At 44.1% G+C, this 14,759-nt stretch overlaps 1 protein-coding gene across 3 annotated transcripts in view; it reads left to right on the forward strand.

The window, feature by feature from the left end:
- RHBDD1 (rhomboid domain containing 1) overlaps window positions 1–14,759 on the forward strand; it is a 165,278-nt gene that overhangs the window by 136,592 nt on the left and 13,927 nt on the right. The window contains exon 7 of one of the 3 annotated variants that reach the window (XM_017947031.3): window positions 6,204–6,365. The exons of the other annotated variants lie outside the window; for them this stretch is intronic. Within the exon in view, the coding sequence (XP_017802520.1) occupies window positions 6,204–6,331 (128 nt within the window). The 3' untranslated portion in view covers window positions 6,332–6,365. Of the gene's footprint in view, window positions 1–6,203; window positions 6,366–14,759 lie in introns of those variants that run through there. 3 annotated transcript variants of the gene reach the window in all.

Consider the following 14,759-nt stretch of genomic DNA (forward strand, 5'->3'; position numbering starts at 1 on the left):
GGGCTGTTGAATTTTGTCAAAAGCCTTTTCTGCATCTATTGAGATAATCATGTGGTTCTTGTCTTTGGTTCTGTTTATATGCTGGATTATGTTTATTGATTTGCGAATGTTGAACCAGCCTTGCATCCCAGGGATGAAGCCCACTTGATCATGGTGGATAAGCTTTTTGATGTGTTGTTGAATCCGGTTTGCCAGTATTTTATTGAGGATTTTTGCATCGATGTTCATCAGGGATATTGGTCTAAAATTCTCTTTTTTTGTTGTGTCTCTGCCAGGCTTTGGTATCAGGATGATGTTGGCCTCATAAAATGAGTTAGGGAGGATTCCCTCTTTTTCTATTGATTGGAATAGTTTCAGAAGGAATGGTACCAACTCCTCCTTATACCTCTGGTAGAATTCAGCTGTGAATCCATCTGGTCCTGGACTTTTTTTGGTTGGTAGGCTATTAATTATTGCCTCAATTTCAGAGCCTACTATTGGTCTATTCAGGGATTCAACTTCTTCCTGGTTTAGTCTTGGAAGAGTGTAAGTGTCCAGGAAATTATCCATTTCTTCTAGGTTTTCCAGTTTATTTGCGTAGAGGTGTTTATAGTATTCTCTGATGGTAGTTTGTATTTCTGTGGGGTCGGTGGTGATATCCCCTTTATCATTTTTAATTGCGTCGATTTGATTCTTCTCTCTTTTCTTCTTTATTAGTCTTGCTAGTGGTCTGTCAATTTTGTTGATCTTTTCAAAAAACCAACTCCTGGATTCATTGATTTTTTGGAGGGTTTTTTGTGTCTCTATCTCCTTCAGTTCTGCTCTGATCTTAGTTATTTCTTGCCTTCTGCTAGCTTTGGAATGTGTTTGCTCTTGCTTCTCTAGTTCTTTTAATTGCGATGTTAGAGTGTCAATTTTTGATCTTTCCTGCTTTCTCTTGTGGGCATTTAGTGCTATAAATTTCCCTCTACACACTGCTTTAAATGTGTCCCAGAGATTCTGGTATGTTGTATCTTTGTTCTCATTGGTTTCAAAGAACATCTTTATTTCTGCCTTCATTTCGTTATGTACCCAGTAGTCATTCAGGAGCAGGTTGTTCACTTTCCATGTAGTTGAGTGGTTTTGATTGAGTTTCTTAGTCCTGAGTTCAAGTTTGATTGCACTGTGGTCTGAGAGACAGTTTGTTATAATTTCTGTTCTTGTACATTTGCTGAGGAGTGCTTTACTTCCAATTATGTGGTCAATTTTGGAATAAGTGCGATGTGGTGCTGAGAAGAATGTATATTCTGTTGATTTGGGGTGGAGAGTTCTACAGATGTCTATTAGGTCTGCTTGCTGCAGAGATGAGTTCAATTCCTGGATATCCTTGTTAACTTTCTGTCTCGTTGATCTGTCTAATGTTGACAGTGGAGTGTTGAAGTCTCCCATTATTATTGTATGGGAGTCTAAGTCTCTTTGTAAGTCTCTAAGGACTTGCTTTATGAATCTGGGTGCTCCTGTATTGGGTGCATATATATTTAGGATAGTTAGCTCTTCCTGTTGAATTGATCCCTTGACCATTATGTAATGGCCTTCTTTGTCTCTTTTGATCTTTGATGGTTTAAAGTCTGTTTTATCAGAGACTAGTATTTGCAACCCCTGCTTTTTTTTGTTCTCCATTTGCTTGGTAGATCTTCCTCCATCCCTTTATTTTGAGCCTATGTATGTCTCTGCCTGTGAGATGGGTCTCCTGAATACAGCAGACCGATGGGTCTTGACTCTTTATCCAGTTTGCCAGTCTGTGTCTTTTCATTGGAGCATTTAGTCCATTTACATTTAAGGTTAATATTGTTATGTGTGAACTTGATCCTGCCATTATGATATTAACTGGTTATTTTGCTCGTTAGTTGATGCAGTTTCTTCCTAGCCTCGATGGTCTTTACATTTTGGCATGTTTTTGCAATGGCTGGTACCGGTTGTTCCTTTCCATGTTGAGTGCTTCCTTCAGGGTCTCTTGTAAGGCAGGCCTGGTGGAGACAATATCTCTAAGCATTTGCTTATCTGTAAAGGATTTTATTTCTCCTTCACTTATGAAATTTAGTTTGGCTGGATATGAAATTCTGGGTTTAAAATTCTTTTCTTTAAGAATGTTGAATATTGGCCCCCACTCTCTTCTGGCTTGTAGAGTTTCTGCCAAGAGATCTGCTGTTAGTCTGATGGGCTTCCCTTTGTGGGTAACCCGACCTTTCTCTCTGGCTGCCCTTAAGATTTTTTCCTTCATTTCAACTTTGGTGAATCTGGCAATTATGTGTCTTGGAGTTGCTCTTCTCGAGGAGTATCTTTGTGGTGTTCTCTGTATTTCCTGGATTTGAATGTTGGCCTGTCCTACTAGGTTGGGGAAGTTGTCCTGGATGATATCCTGAAGAGTATTTTCCAACTTGGTTCCATTTTCCCCCTCACTTTCAGGCACCCCAATCAGACGTAGATTTGGTCTTTTTACATAATCCCATACTTCTTGCAGGCTTTGTTCATTTCTTTTTCTTCTTTTTTCTTTTGGTTTCTCTTCTCGCTTCATTTCATTCATTTGATCCTCAATCGCTGATACTCTTTCTTCCAGTTGATCGAGTTACTGAAGCTTGTGCATTTGTCACATATTTCTCGTGTCATGGTTTTCATCTCTGTCATTTCGTTTATGACCTTCTCTGCATTAATTACTCTAGCTATCAATTCTTCCACTCTTTTTTCAAGATTTTTAGTTTCTTTGCGCTGGGTACGTAATTCCTCCTTTAGCTCTGAGAAGTTTGATGGACTGAAGCCTTCTTCTCTCATCTCGTCAAAGTCATTCTCCATCCAGCTTTGATCTGTTGCTGGCGATGAGCTGTGCTCCTTTGCAGGGGGAGATGCGCTCTTATTTTTTGAATTTCCAGCTATTCTGCCCTGCTTTTTCCCCATCTTTGTGGTTTTATCTGCCTCTGGTCTTTGATGATGGTGACGTACTGATGGGGTTTTGGTGTAGGTGTCCTTCCTGTTTGATAGTTTTCCTTCTAACAGTCAGGACCCTCAGCTGTAGGTCTGTTGGAGATTGCTTGAGGTCCACACCAGACCCTGTTTGCCTGGGTATCAGCAGCAGAGGCTGCAGAAGATAGAATATTGCTGAACAGCGAGTGTACCTGTCTGATTCTTACTTTGGAGGCTTCCTCTCAGGGGTGTACTCCACCCTGTGAGGTGTGGGGTGTCAGACTGCTCCTAGTGGGGGATGTCTCCCAGTTAGGCTACTCAGGGGTCAGGGACCCACTTGAGCAGGCAGTCTGTCCGTTCTCAGATCTCAACCTCCATGTTGGGAGATCCACTGCTCTCTTCAAAGCTGTCAGACAGAGTCGTTTGCGTCTGCAGAGGTTTCTGCTGCTGCTTTGTTGTTGTTGTTGTTGTTTAGCTGTGCCCTGTCCCCAGAGGTGGAGTCTACCGAGACAGGCAGGTTTCCTTGAGCTGCTGTGAGCTCCACCCAGTTGGAGCTTCCCAGAGGCTTTGTTTACCTACTTAAGCCTCAGCAATGGCGGGCGCCCCTCCCCCAGCCTTGCTGCTGCCTTGCGGTTAGATCGCAGACTGCTGTGCTAGCAGTGAGGGAGGCTCCCTGGGCATGGGACCCTCCCGGCCAGGTGTGGGATATAATCTCCTGGTGTGCCCATTTGCTTTAAGCGCAGTATTGGGGTGGGAGTTACCCGATTTTCCAGGTGTTGTGTGTCTCAGTTCCCCTGGCTAGGAAAAGGGATTCCCTTCCCCCTTGCGCTTCCCAGGTGAGGCGATGCCTCGCCCTGCTTCAGCTCTCGCTGGTCAGGCTGCAGCAGCTGACCAGCACCGATCGTCCGGCACTCCCCAGTGAGATGACCCCAGTACCTCAGTTGAAAATGCAGAAATCACTGGTCTTCTGTGTCATTCGCGCTGGGAGTTGGAGACTGGAGCTGTTCCTATTCGGCCATCTTGCTCCGCCCCTTCTCGATCTCATTCTTTTCTATGGCTGCATAGTATTCCATTGTGTGTATGTGCCACATTTTCTTTATCCAGTCAATCATTGATGGAAAAAGCCCACTTCTTGAGAAAGAAACACAAAGGTGCTAAATGAGAGGAGGGAAGAGAGAGATGGGGATTACCTAAAGAGCAAAGCCATCATCTTCTTTCTCAGCCCTGCTATGCTGCCTGGAAAAAGGGGTCTGCCCCTGTGAGTGGGCCTGGGAAGGCTGCTCCACCCAGTTCATCTGGACTCCCAGGGTCACTAGATGGCACCAGGGCAGACGTGGGCCACATTCAAAACCCTGCAGTGCTGCTTCGTGGGCTCAGTTTCTGGGTCAAGGCAGGAGGTGGAAATGGTGGAACTTGCCCTTCATCTATGGAATTTTTGAGTCAGTCATTCAGCAAATGATGACTGGACACCTGTGATAGTGACCTGACAGTGAGCAGCACAGACGTATCTCTTGAGTCCAGGGACTCTCTGCTCACGCTTGGCCAGGCTCTTGCTCTTCGAGGGTGCCTTTCATGAAGTCTGTTTGAAATGTTTTGGTTTTTGTCAGTTTTTGGTTGGGTTATAGGTAGGTTCACAAGTTACCGTGTGTATTCAGAAGACCAAATCCCTCCATTTATCAACTAAAGTTAAAGAAAGGAAGGAAGCCTGTAGCAAAAAAAAAAAAAAAATTAAGCATGCAAACCTTCAAGTTCCCCCCATTGCTATATGATTTTCTATGTTTACGTTTTAATCTATTGATAGGCCTGGATTTCAGAGTAGAGATTCAGACCCCTACCTGAGTTTGGGTTGTGCCCTCTGGCTGCCATCCTTCCTCACAAAAGTTCCTCCCTGGACTTCAGCCTCGGAGTTCTTGTTCACTTTCAGTATTTCCTTTTTGCAGTTTGTGTGTGTGTGTGTGTGTGTGTGTACACAAAACTCTATAGTGTTGATTGTCCTTAAATGATCTTCTTCTAAACTCATCCAAACCATTCAATTTGTAGCAGGAATCCCAAAGTATATCCTCCCCAGAGAAAGAATGAGAATTGCCTGGCATCAAGTCCAGGAAATAATTACTCAAAAAAATTGTGTAAGACATTTTCCTGTGCTAGAGATGCTGGTGACCACAAAATGGGTACCTGGGGGACATGTCTGGCCTCATTGTCTGAGAAAGTTGGGAAGTGGGTGTTTGACTATTCCCCTTTCCACTCTCCTTCCTCATTTGCTTTGCCATTTACCCAAGTGCCCCCATTCTAAGACTGGTGCTTACTGATCAAGAGCAAAGCTCTGTGCCTTAGGAGTAGTTCATAAAATGATTCCTAGATGTAATATTCACTCTCTTTCCTGCCTAGTCCCCTTCAGCAAGGACCTCTCTAACATTTTATGTTTCAATTGTTTTCTTCCAGAGACAAAGGTAAGTTAGATCAAGAGTAAACAGACGGAAATGTTCATTCTTGGAAGCAGCAAGCATTTCGTTATCATTGTTACTGTCTGAGCAAGTGAAAACCAGATGAGAGGGGCCTTGACCTGCCTCCTTCACTAGCAGAAGTGAAGTAGATCATATCTTTCTTGCAGCATTCCTGTGAGTGTTAGAGCAACTCCAGAGCCCATGAATAAGGCTACTCTGTGTTAGAATGATAATTCTGCCTGTTCCTCCTCCTAGCTGCCCACCCCGAGAGTCTCCTTTTCGTTCACTTGGGCTCTTTGGTTGCAGAGTGGCTGCCTCTCTGCAATGAGCTTGAGGGTTTTGTGGGGAAGAGGCCCAGAGCCCCTCACCACCTTTCCACATGCTTGCCTCCTTACCCAGTTTCACAGGCCTTGACAGATGGCCAGCATTTGTCTCACCTGCGATTCCTTTTTACATAGCACTTGGTGTAACACTTCAAGGAAATAATTAGCATTCTGAGTCTTCTCTGCCCTGTGCATAGAATGTGGGGAGGTTCTGCTGAAGAGGGACTTGAGCCCAGAGTATTGTATGGCTGTTGCCCTTTTGAGTCCTGAGTGTCAAGGTATTAACTTCCTTAGAGTCACTTTTTCATTGAACAAGGATGTACAAAAGAGACATCTAGTTATTAGATTCTTCTGGTTTGGCTGTAAAATAAATGGAAGTGATTTGCATAGATTTCCAGGCACCAGGATCCTCTTTAGTGTCCCATACCCAAGAGCAGGGTGGATACCCACTGCAGTCTGAGAGTCGTGAACCGTACAGTGCTCATGGTGTCATTGTATAATTGGAGATCACTCTTTTCAGGTACCTCGCCAGTGCATGGCTCAGGCACATCCTGGAGATCTTGGTGCCCCCATTACCATTCTCAGGCCATGTATCCCTTCCAGGCTGCGCTCCTGTGGCACAGACGAGACCTAGTTCCACTGCTCTGATGGCCACACGTGAACCTGCAGCAGTAATTCCTTGGTATGTGGAGAGAACTGGGAAGTGGGTAGCAAGAAAATTATGTTTTTAAAACCACCAGCTCCTTCTTCCATTTAGTTGGCAGTTCCATTTCTAACATAAAATCTTTCAGATCTGAGCTCTCCTAGGGCCTCCCAAGATTTAATATGGTGCCCCAGAATGATAAATGAGAATAAAGAGAAACTCTTCATAACAAGACCATGTAGAAAACGTGGAATCGATGCCCCTGAGGTAACTAACTTGATTGTGGTACTCATTTCACTACACACACACACAGACACACACACACACACCTATAAATACATCTATAAAATCATCATGTTGTATACCTTAAACTTATACAATTTTATTTGTCAGTTAGACCTCGATAAAGTTGGAGGTGAGGGAGGTCCGAACTCAATGACAGTTTGCTTTCCTCAGAATGGCAATGGGGTGAGGGAGGGCCCGGCTCCTAGAGGGAGCAACTTCTTGATTTTCCTCATTCTTTCTCATTTCCCTGCTGGGGCCACCCAGAAGCAGTCCTATTCAGATGATAGAAAACCTTGTCAGTCCTCCTAATGAAAGGGGGAGTTTGGTACAGAACAGGGGAATCTGCTTGGATTTAAAGATGGTGTCAAACTATTGTCCAATGCAGGGAAATGCATTTATTTCTACATGAAGAAGGAACTCTTTAAAATCTGTTAGGCTTGGAATTTTCGACAATGATCTATACATAAACTCCTTAAGTATTGCCTTGTGTACTGACATATTAAAAGTTATGATGATGCTTAGGAACTACGTATTATTTAGGAAATATTTGAAAAGAGATAATACACAAAAGCAAGATTTCATTGTCGCCAATAGATAGCAAGCAAGGTTACCTTGTCCCTCTGAGGGATCTGATTGAGTGCATTTGGCTGCAGGAGTAATATAAGTGGCCCCAGGGTGTTGTGTTCTGTATCTAGATCTAGAGGACAGTCACACTCATGGTTCCAGTTGAAAATAGGTCTCCTGCTTCCATTAGCATAGCAGGGCCTGTCTGGTCACAAGTCCTGACTGTTTGGTTTGGAGACTATGTGCAGTATGGATTGGAGCAGAGGTGCAAAGCCCCAAGTTTTGGGTACCAGGGACACTTGCAAGGTGTGAGAGCACAGCCTGCTCTTCCCTCAAGGCCAACCCGAACTTAGCAGCCAAGCAGGGCTTCTGGGGCAGTCCAGGTGTGGAGCTGTTGTCCATTGTCACTTAAGTCCTCTGTCACCTTGTCCATGTCCTCTGGTCGTACTAGATCTTGGATATGCCCACCCCCCTGGAGACACCACTAGACAAAGAGAAATGAGGATGCCTAGTCAATGACTTCCCAAGTCCAAGTCGAGACGTCTGGTTCAGCTGCTTTGACATGCAGCAACATCAAAGGAGCAGTATCCCAGTATCCCAATATAGTAACAATTTATTGTAAATTATCAAAATGTGTGAGCTTTACCCACACCTCCTTACCTCAAAACCTGTCCCTGCCTTTTCCTCTTCTTTGACCATCCCATCTTCACTGTGTAGGAGACTCACCACCGTACACTGATGAAGAACACCCACAGTTCTGTGCAGTGCTGCCGCTACCTTAAGCTTGTCTAGAGGAAGAGAAGAGACCCCAGTCTAACTTGACACATCAGGCTATTGTCTTACTTTGAGAGGAGGAGAGAAGGGAGGATTAGGACTACGTTACCGGGGGCCTGGGTATGGCTTGTAAGTGCTGTAGGCACAAGGTACTATGACTTGGGCCTATCGGGTAGGTGTCTGGAGTGAGGCCTCTTGGCCCTGGGGCACAAGGGCAGTGATAAATTTCAGTGACTACCATCCTGCTCTGGTATTTTTCCCCACTTGGCAGCATTTTATATATAAAACTGAGGCTTCATTTATTTTGATCCCCTCTTCCCATTGAAAGAGCCATCATCTTTTTCTTAGAGACCCCAAACAAACAGGGTAGATGGCAGAGGCCTCTTATCTGGCACAAGACTCGGGTTCCTGGTTTACCCTTCAGGCTGGGATAAGGCTAGCCCCACAAATGGGACTCAGAAACAAGCCACTGCTCTCCTGAGTGCCTGTCTTCATGTAAAAAGGGATCTTTGTGGTCATTTGTTTCTATGCCTTTGTTTTGGAAATGAGGAACTTGAGGCCCAGAGAAGTCAAGGAGCATCACTGGACGTCTGACATCTCTGGTTTCCCAGTTCAGTTTGTGTCTCCCCTTCAGCAAGCTCCCCCTCCCTTTAGTTTTGCATTTAACACAGTCTTGCCTTCATGACTGCCGCCTCCTTTTTTTCTGTAAACACGAATATGAAGTGTATTTGCTTTGCTTTTCAGCCTTGTCTGCCCCACTGAGTGTCCAAAATAGCCGGCTGGAATTCATGAGAATGTTATGTCTTCAGATGTTTATAATCCAAAAGAATCCCTTATGGTTTTTTATAATAAAACAACTTAGATGTTGGTATTTTGTGTTGGAAAGGCGAGCGAAGTTCACAATGCAGCAATTACAATGCAGTGCATTATGTATAATTTGTAGCCTGCCCCAGGAGCGATGGTGAACTGTGAAACACCATCCTGGCCCTGTAGCGTAATTAGCAGGATCCAACGCTGCACAGGGAGAAGCATAATAGTTGTCATCCGAGGTAAATAAAAGTAAGGAAAAGTTCTGATACACCCCAAATTATATAAAGAGCAGCCCCTATATTAGGCTGCAAATATGTCAAGAGTCTTCATTGCTAATTGAAGAAATCTTTTGAGGTTTAGCAGCTCATAAGTTCACACTGGGAATTGCCCTGTTGTTCTAAGGTTGTAAGTCTTGTCTTTGAAATGTAACAGTTGTACTTTTATATTGAGTTCCTCCAATAGTACCATTGTAAACAGGGGGAGTTTGCATTTTAACATAAGTTTGAACAATGCGGTTTTAAAAGAGTTCACCACATCAAAAAGAGGCTGTTTGGACATGTTTTATGCATTCTTTTCTCTATAGTATTTAAAGCTATAAATGACTCATAGAAGTGTGTTCCATTTAGATCCATCATGTTGGTGTAGTGTCCTCACTGGAGCTTGTACTGCCCTTATTTTTTTCTACTCTGAGATAATTATCTGAAAACAGGTCTAGGCCTTTTGCCAAGTCACTTGCCCTTAATCTGTCTTCAGATCCATAGAAATAATTCTAGAACACTGTTACACTTGGTCTAAACAGCAACGCACTTTGTGCCTTTTCATGGTCATCTTTTTTCTTTAATTCAAATATTCAATTTGCACTCTCTTTTTTCTCCATGTACCAATTACAACCCTTCCTATAGCCTGCTAGTCCCCCATTAAAAATCTCTAATTTTTTGCTAAGCCACTAGTTGGGGTAAAGAAAGGTTGGATGGTACAGGGAAAGATGTGTGTGGTGGTGTCCAAAGCAAACTGGTGGTATACGAAGAGCACGGGGCTTGCGTCTGACCCCTGGACATATGGACCATACCATTTTCTGGCATGAGACCTCAAGCCTCAGTCTTTACATCTGTATAATGAAGGCAGTACTTAGCACTCAACACCTCCTTCCATTCCTGCATTTGTTAATTTATTTATTCATCCCCAAGGATAGAATGTGGACACAATCCCTCACTGTCCTTGCCCCCATGGAGCTCACTACCCAGTGAGAATGCACACTGTCAAAATGATTAGATTCGCGATAATCACTAACCATGGCATCACGTGCTTTGAAGAGAGGGGATCCTATGAGAGCTTCAGGCAAAGAACCCTCATTGGGGGTGATCAGAGGACACAGTCACTTTCCTGGAGAAGTTGTGTTTGAGCCAAGAGCCGGAGGACATGAAGCAAGGAGAAGCGGGGTGGGGCAAGTGGAGGTGAGGGGAGAGTGGGACCCAAGGGAGCTGGAGAGGCAGCTCGTGGCCACGCCCTGCACTTACTGGGCAGAGTAAGATTCTTTATTTTTGCTGTAAAATAAAAGCCAAGAGTAAAGTGGATGAGATGTTTGTTTTTGAAAAGCTCTCCCGGCTACTGTGTGAAGAACGGCTGGTAGGAAGACAGGAGCAAGTGTGGGGAAATGGTTTAGGGTTGTGTTAGAGTTCTTCAGAGGAACAGAACCCATAGGATACAGGTATGTGTAAAACGGAGTTTATTGTGGAGAATCAGCTAAGTGATTACAAGCAAAGTCCTATGATAGGCCATCTGCAGGCTGGGGAAAGAGAGAAGCCATTCGTGTGGCTCAGTCCCAGTCCAAAAGCCTCAAAACCAAGGAAACCTGCAGCGCAGCCCTCAGTCTGAGGCCCAAGGCCCAAGAGCGCCCAGGAGGCCACTGCTGAAAGTCCCAGTGTCCAAAGGCTGAAGAAACTGCAGTCTCATTGTTGTAGGACTTCCTCCTCAGTTCAGCTAAAAACTGGGTTCTTGTCACACAACCAGGAAAGATAAGGCTCGTGGACACAGAAAGGTGAGAAAAGCAGAATTTATTGGGTGAGAAAAGGAAAACACTCAGCAAAGCAAGAGCGGTTCCTGTTAACAGGCCCCCATCTCACCAACTGAATCCCAGGTCACCACCCAGGAACAGGAGGGGCCAGGCTCCTCCCCCTGCAAATGGCTCGAACTTCCCAAGGCCCCACCCCATCTTCCCATTGCACAGGTCAGTTGGAGATTCTCTGGGAGCCCTTTTTACTTGGCTGGCCCACCATATTCAAAGGCAGGAGGAGAGGAAGCAAGCATCCCACACAGGGGGAGAGAGGAAAAGCAAGAAGACTCAGCAGGCTACGTACCCTCTACCGTCTGCCCTGTTCTAGCCACACTGGCTGTCCACTGGATGTGCCCACCCACATTGGGGCGCGTCTTCCTCTCCCAGTCTCCTGACTTGAATGTCAGTCAGTCTCCTCTGGCAACTTTCAGAAACACCCAGGAGCACTGCTTCACCAGCCATCTAGGCATCCCTTAAGCCAGTCTAGTTCACGCCTATATTAGCCATCACAGCAGTTCAGGCACTGGTCTAGGCCCATGATATAGGTGACTCAAACAGAGCTGGTGACAGGGCAGATAGAGAAGAATGGACAAATTTGGGAATGTTCAGGTTAAAATGACAAGTTTCGACGGATTGAATTTGGGGGCAGGATGAGTGGAAGAGGAAGGTGTCAAGGAAGACTATAGGGTCTGGGCTTGTGTGACTAACCGGAGGGATCGTGGGGGCATTTTTGAGAAGGATAGCCTAGAAACGGGGTCATTAACGTAACAGTCGGCACCACTTACCTTTCATTGCTTAGACCCAGGTGCTCACATCCTTTAATTCATTTGGTCCTCAGAACACACCCATAAGCTAGATTTTACAGATAAGAAAATTGAGGATCAGTGAGTAAAGTAACTCCTCCTAGGGCACAAAATAAGAGGCAAAGCCAGTATTCAACCTCAGCTCTTTCTGGTTCAGAACCTGTGCCCTACTCTCGTTCCCCACCAGAACCAGGTAGCAGAAGCTCAGCTTTGTAAGACATCGATGTCCACTCCAGATTTGGTAAGTGAGGTTTTAAGCAGAATGAAATGCTTGGAAGAGAAAACAGGAGATTTGGGATGTGGTTCTGTGCCTCTTAGCTCTTAGCAAAACCATTTACCTTCTCTGGACTTCCATTTCCCATCTCTGACATGAGCAAGTCAGATCTACCATCCTGAAGACAGCCCTCGTGTTCTGGAAATGCATGATTTTTATGATGTCATCCTGGATGCATCTCATACACAGTCTACTGTGCACATTTGATTAAATCTTTAGGACTCCTGTCTTAAAACCATATAGTCCTTTCTCTGCTAGCTTTTTATCTGGCCAAAGCACATATTTAGATACTTCCAATGAAGTTCAGAGAGCAACATATTCCTCTTCCCATATCTAAATCTTCAGTTATCCAAGATGAGCCTAATTCTAGGTTCCTAACTTGGGATTGAAATTTTAAAATTTTCATTCTGGGGTTTTCTTTTTCTGTTCATAAAATAAGTTTTATTTTACTAGAATTTATTAATAATGTCTATTAATAGATATGTAAAATAACTCATTTTTTGTTGTTATTGAATATCTCTCTGTAGCAGAGACTATTGTAAAATAATTCCCGAGTTTAATTATGTTCAGTTTGAGACTGAGGCAGGCCATTTCAAGGATGTAAAACCAGTCTGAGACACTCCTTGGCCTTCCTGAGACTGGATGGGCTTGTTTGTAAGAGATGTTAGGTTTCCATCATTCTTAGCAAACTATCACAGGGACAGAAAACCAAACACCACATGTTCTTATTCATAGGTGGGAATTGAACAGTGAGAACACTTGGACACAGGGTGGGGAACATCATACACCAGGCCTGTCATGGGGTGGGGGGTGTGGGGAGGGATGGCATTGGGAGAAATACCTAATGTAAACAATGAGTTGATGGGTGCAGCGGGCCAGCATGGCACATGTATACCTATGTAACGAGACCACACGTTGTGCACATGTACCCTAGAACTTAAAGTATAATAATAAATAAATAAATAAATAAGCTTATTGAACTTCAAAAAAAAAAAAAACAGAGAGAGATGTTAGGTTTCAGTCACAGAATTGCCCCCTGCCTCTATCAGTTATTAGCACACACACATAAGCACACACTCATGCAAACACATGCAGACACAAATCCATGCACTCATGCACATGCGCGGGCGCACACACACACAGTCTCTAATGGGGCACAAGATTAGGATTTGAGAGAGGGATAATGAGTCAATCAGACCTAAAAGAACACACAAAAAGTGGTTAATTAGACTCAGGGTTAAATGCCATCAAATACAGAAATAAGCATGGTTTTAAAATGACCGTCATACTTCTCAGTTTTTCACATCACAGAAACTGGCTTCCCAGCCATCACAATTCTAGGCTAACTCTGACCCACATAAGAATTTCTCAGCTCTGGGGTCCAGAGAGCAAAGCTCCTGCTTGTTTGTGCCTTTCTCCAGATGGCTTCTCACTGCCACGTATCTCGTGGAGCTTATCCACTCCAAACGGATAAAGGTCGCATCGCCCTCATGGTCCAAGTTATCTAGACCTTTGTGGAGAAGCCCACCCTGGTTTCCTAAACTACAAGCTGCTACCTCTCAAAATTCATGGCTATCATACTTTTGATGAGTATATTGTTCCTTTTTCACATATTTTCAACTTCCCCCCGCCCTCTTTTCTTTTCTGGCCCAGCAAGCACACATCTAGCCACAGGCCTCACATGTGGTAGGGTTGGGCTGGGAGGTTCCCAGTGATTCCCTCAGCCCTGCCCCTGATGATTTGGATACCTTTGATACCAGCCATGACTCACTCTAATTGCAGGTTTTTCTCAGAGCAGTTTGTCTTCCTCTAGTTCCACCTGCAAAAGATGGATGCCAGGTGGCTGTCAGCTTTAATAAGGGCTTTGGACCACTGTGTTCTCCTAGACCACAAATCTCAGGGACAATTTCCTAGGTCAGGGATTGTTTTTGTAATTATGCATTGATATTGGTATTTCTGGACCTGTAGTTATGTACAGTCAGGCTTATCGTATTTGAAAGGTAAAGATAATTTGAACTTTTAAAACATTTAACACAGCATTCAGCATAAATAGATGCAATACATCTCATATCTCAGCCTGTTTCTAGCTGCTGAATGTTCTTTGATGTGTCCAGAACCCCAGAGCCCAGGCAAATCTTGTAAATTTCATAGAGAAAACAAATCGACTGAATTGTGTTCCAAAGTCTATGGGCTTATAGTCCCCACTCACCTGTTCCTCACTATTTGTGTCTCAGGATTTGAGAGCTATTTAGTGGCTGAGGCCAGAAATGGAAATTTGCCCTAATGGTGTGTTAGCTTGTTCTTTCATTCATTCCTCAAGCATTTATGATGCACCCACTATGTACCAGGCACCAGGGATCCAGAGGTGAATTCCTTTGTTCCTAGGACTGGGGGAGCTACGTTGGGCCAGTTTCTTCTACTCTAATGTCATCACTAATAGAATTTTAACTAACAATTGTATTTGTTGTGTTTTTCAAGATAGCTGGGTTGCATTGGTATCTTTTAAAATCTACGTCATCCAAGGTTGAGCATAGCATAACCTAGGAAACTACCATAGTCTTTGGCTCATAGTAAATGTCACCAAAAACCTACTTATACAAAACCAAATGCCATGCTAGTGCAAATGATCAAAGACAAACATAACCACAGAACACAGTATGGCATTCCTGTGATCAAAGTTTCTCAAAGTGGGGCATGTGGACATCCAGCTCACTTGAGGTGCATGTTAAAAAATGCACATTTCTGGGTCCCCCAACAGACATTGATCTGGAATCTCCCATTAGAACCCTAGAATCTGCCTCTCACCAAGCTCCCCGACGTGGGTTTGAGAATCACTGTTCTAGATCCAGCATCTAGTCTTTAGCCCTTCG

Source organism: Papio anubis, chromosome 10, assembly GCF_008728515.1.
Source record: "Papio anubis isolate 15944 chromosome 10, Panubis1.0, whole genome shotgun sequence".
In the NCBI taxonomy this organism is placed as follows: domain Eukaryota; kingdom Metazoa; phylum Chordata; class Mammalia; order Primates; family Cercopithecidae; genus Papio; species Papio anubis.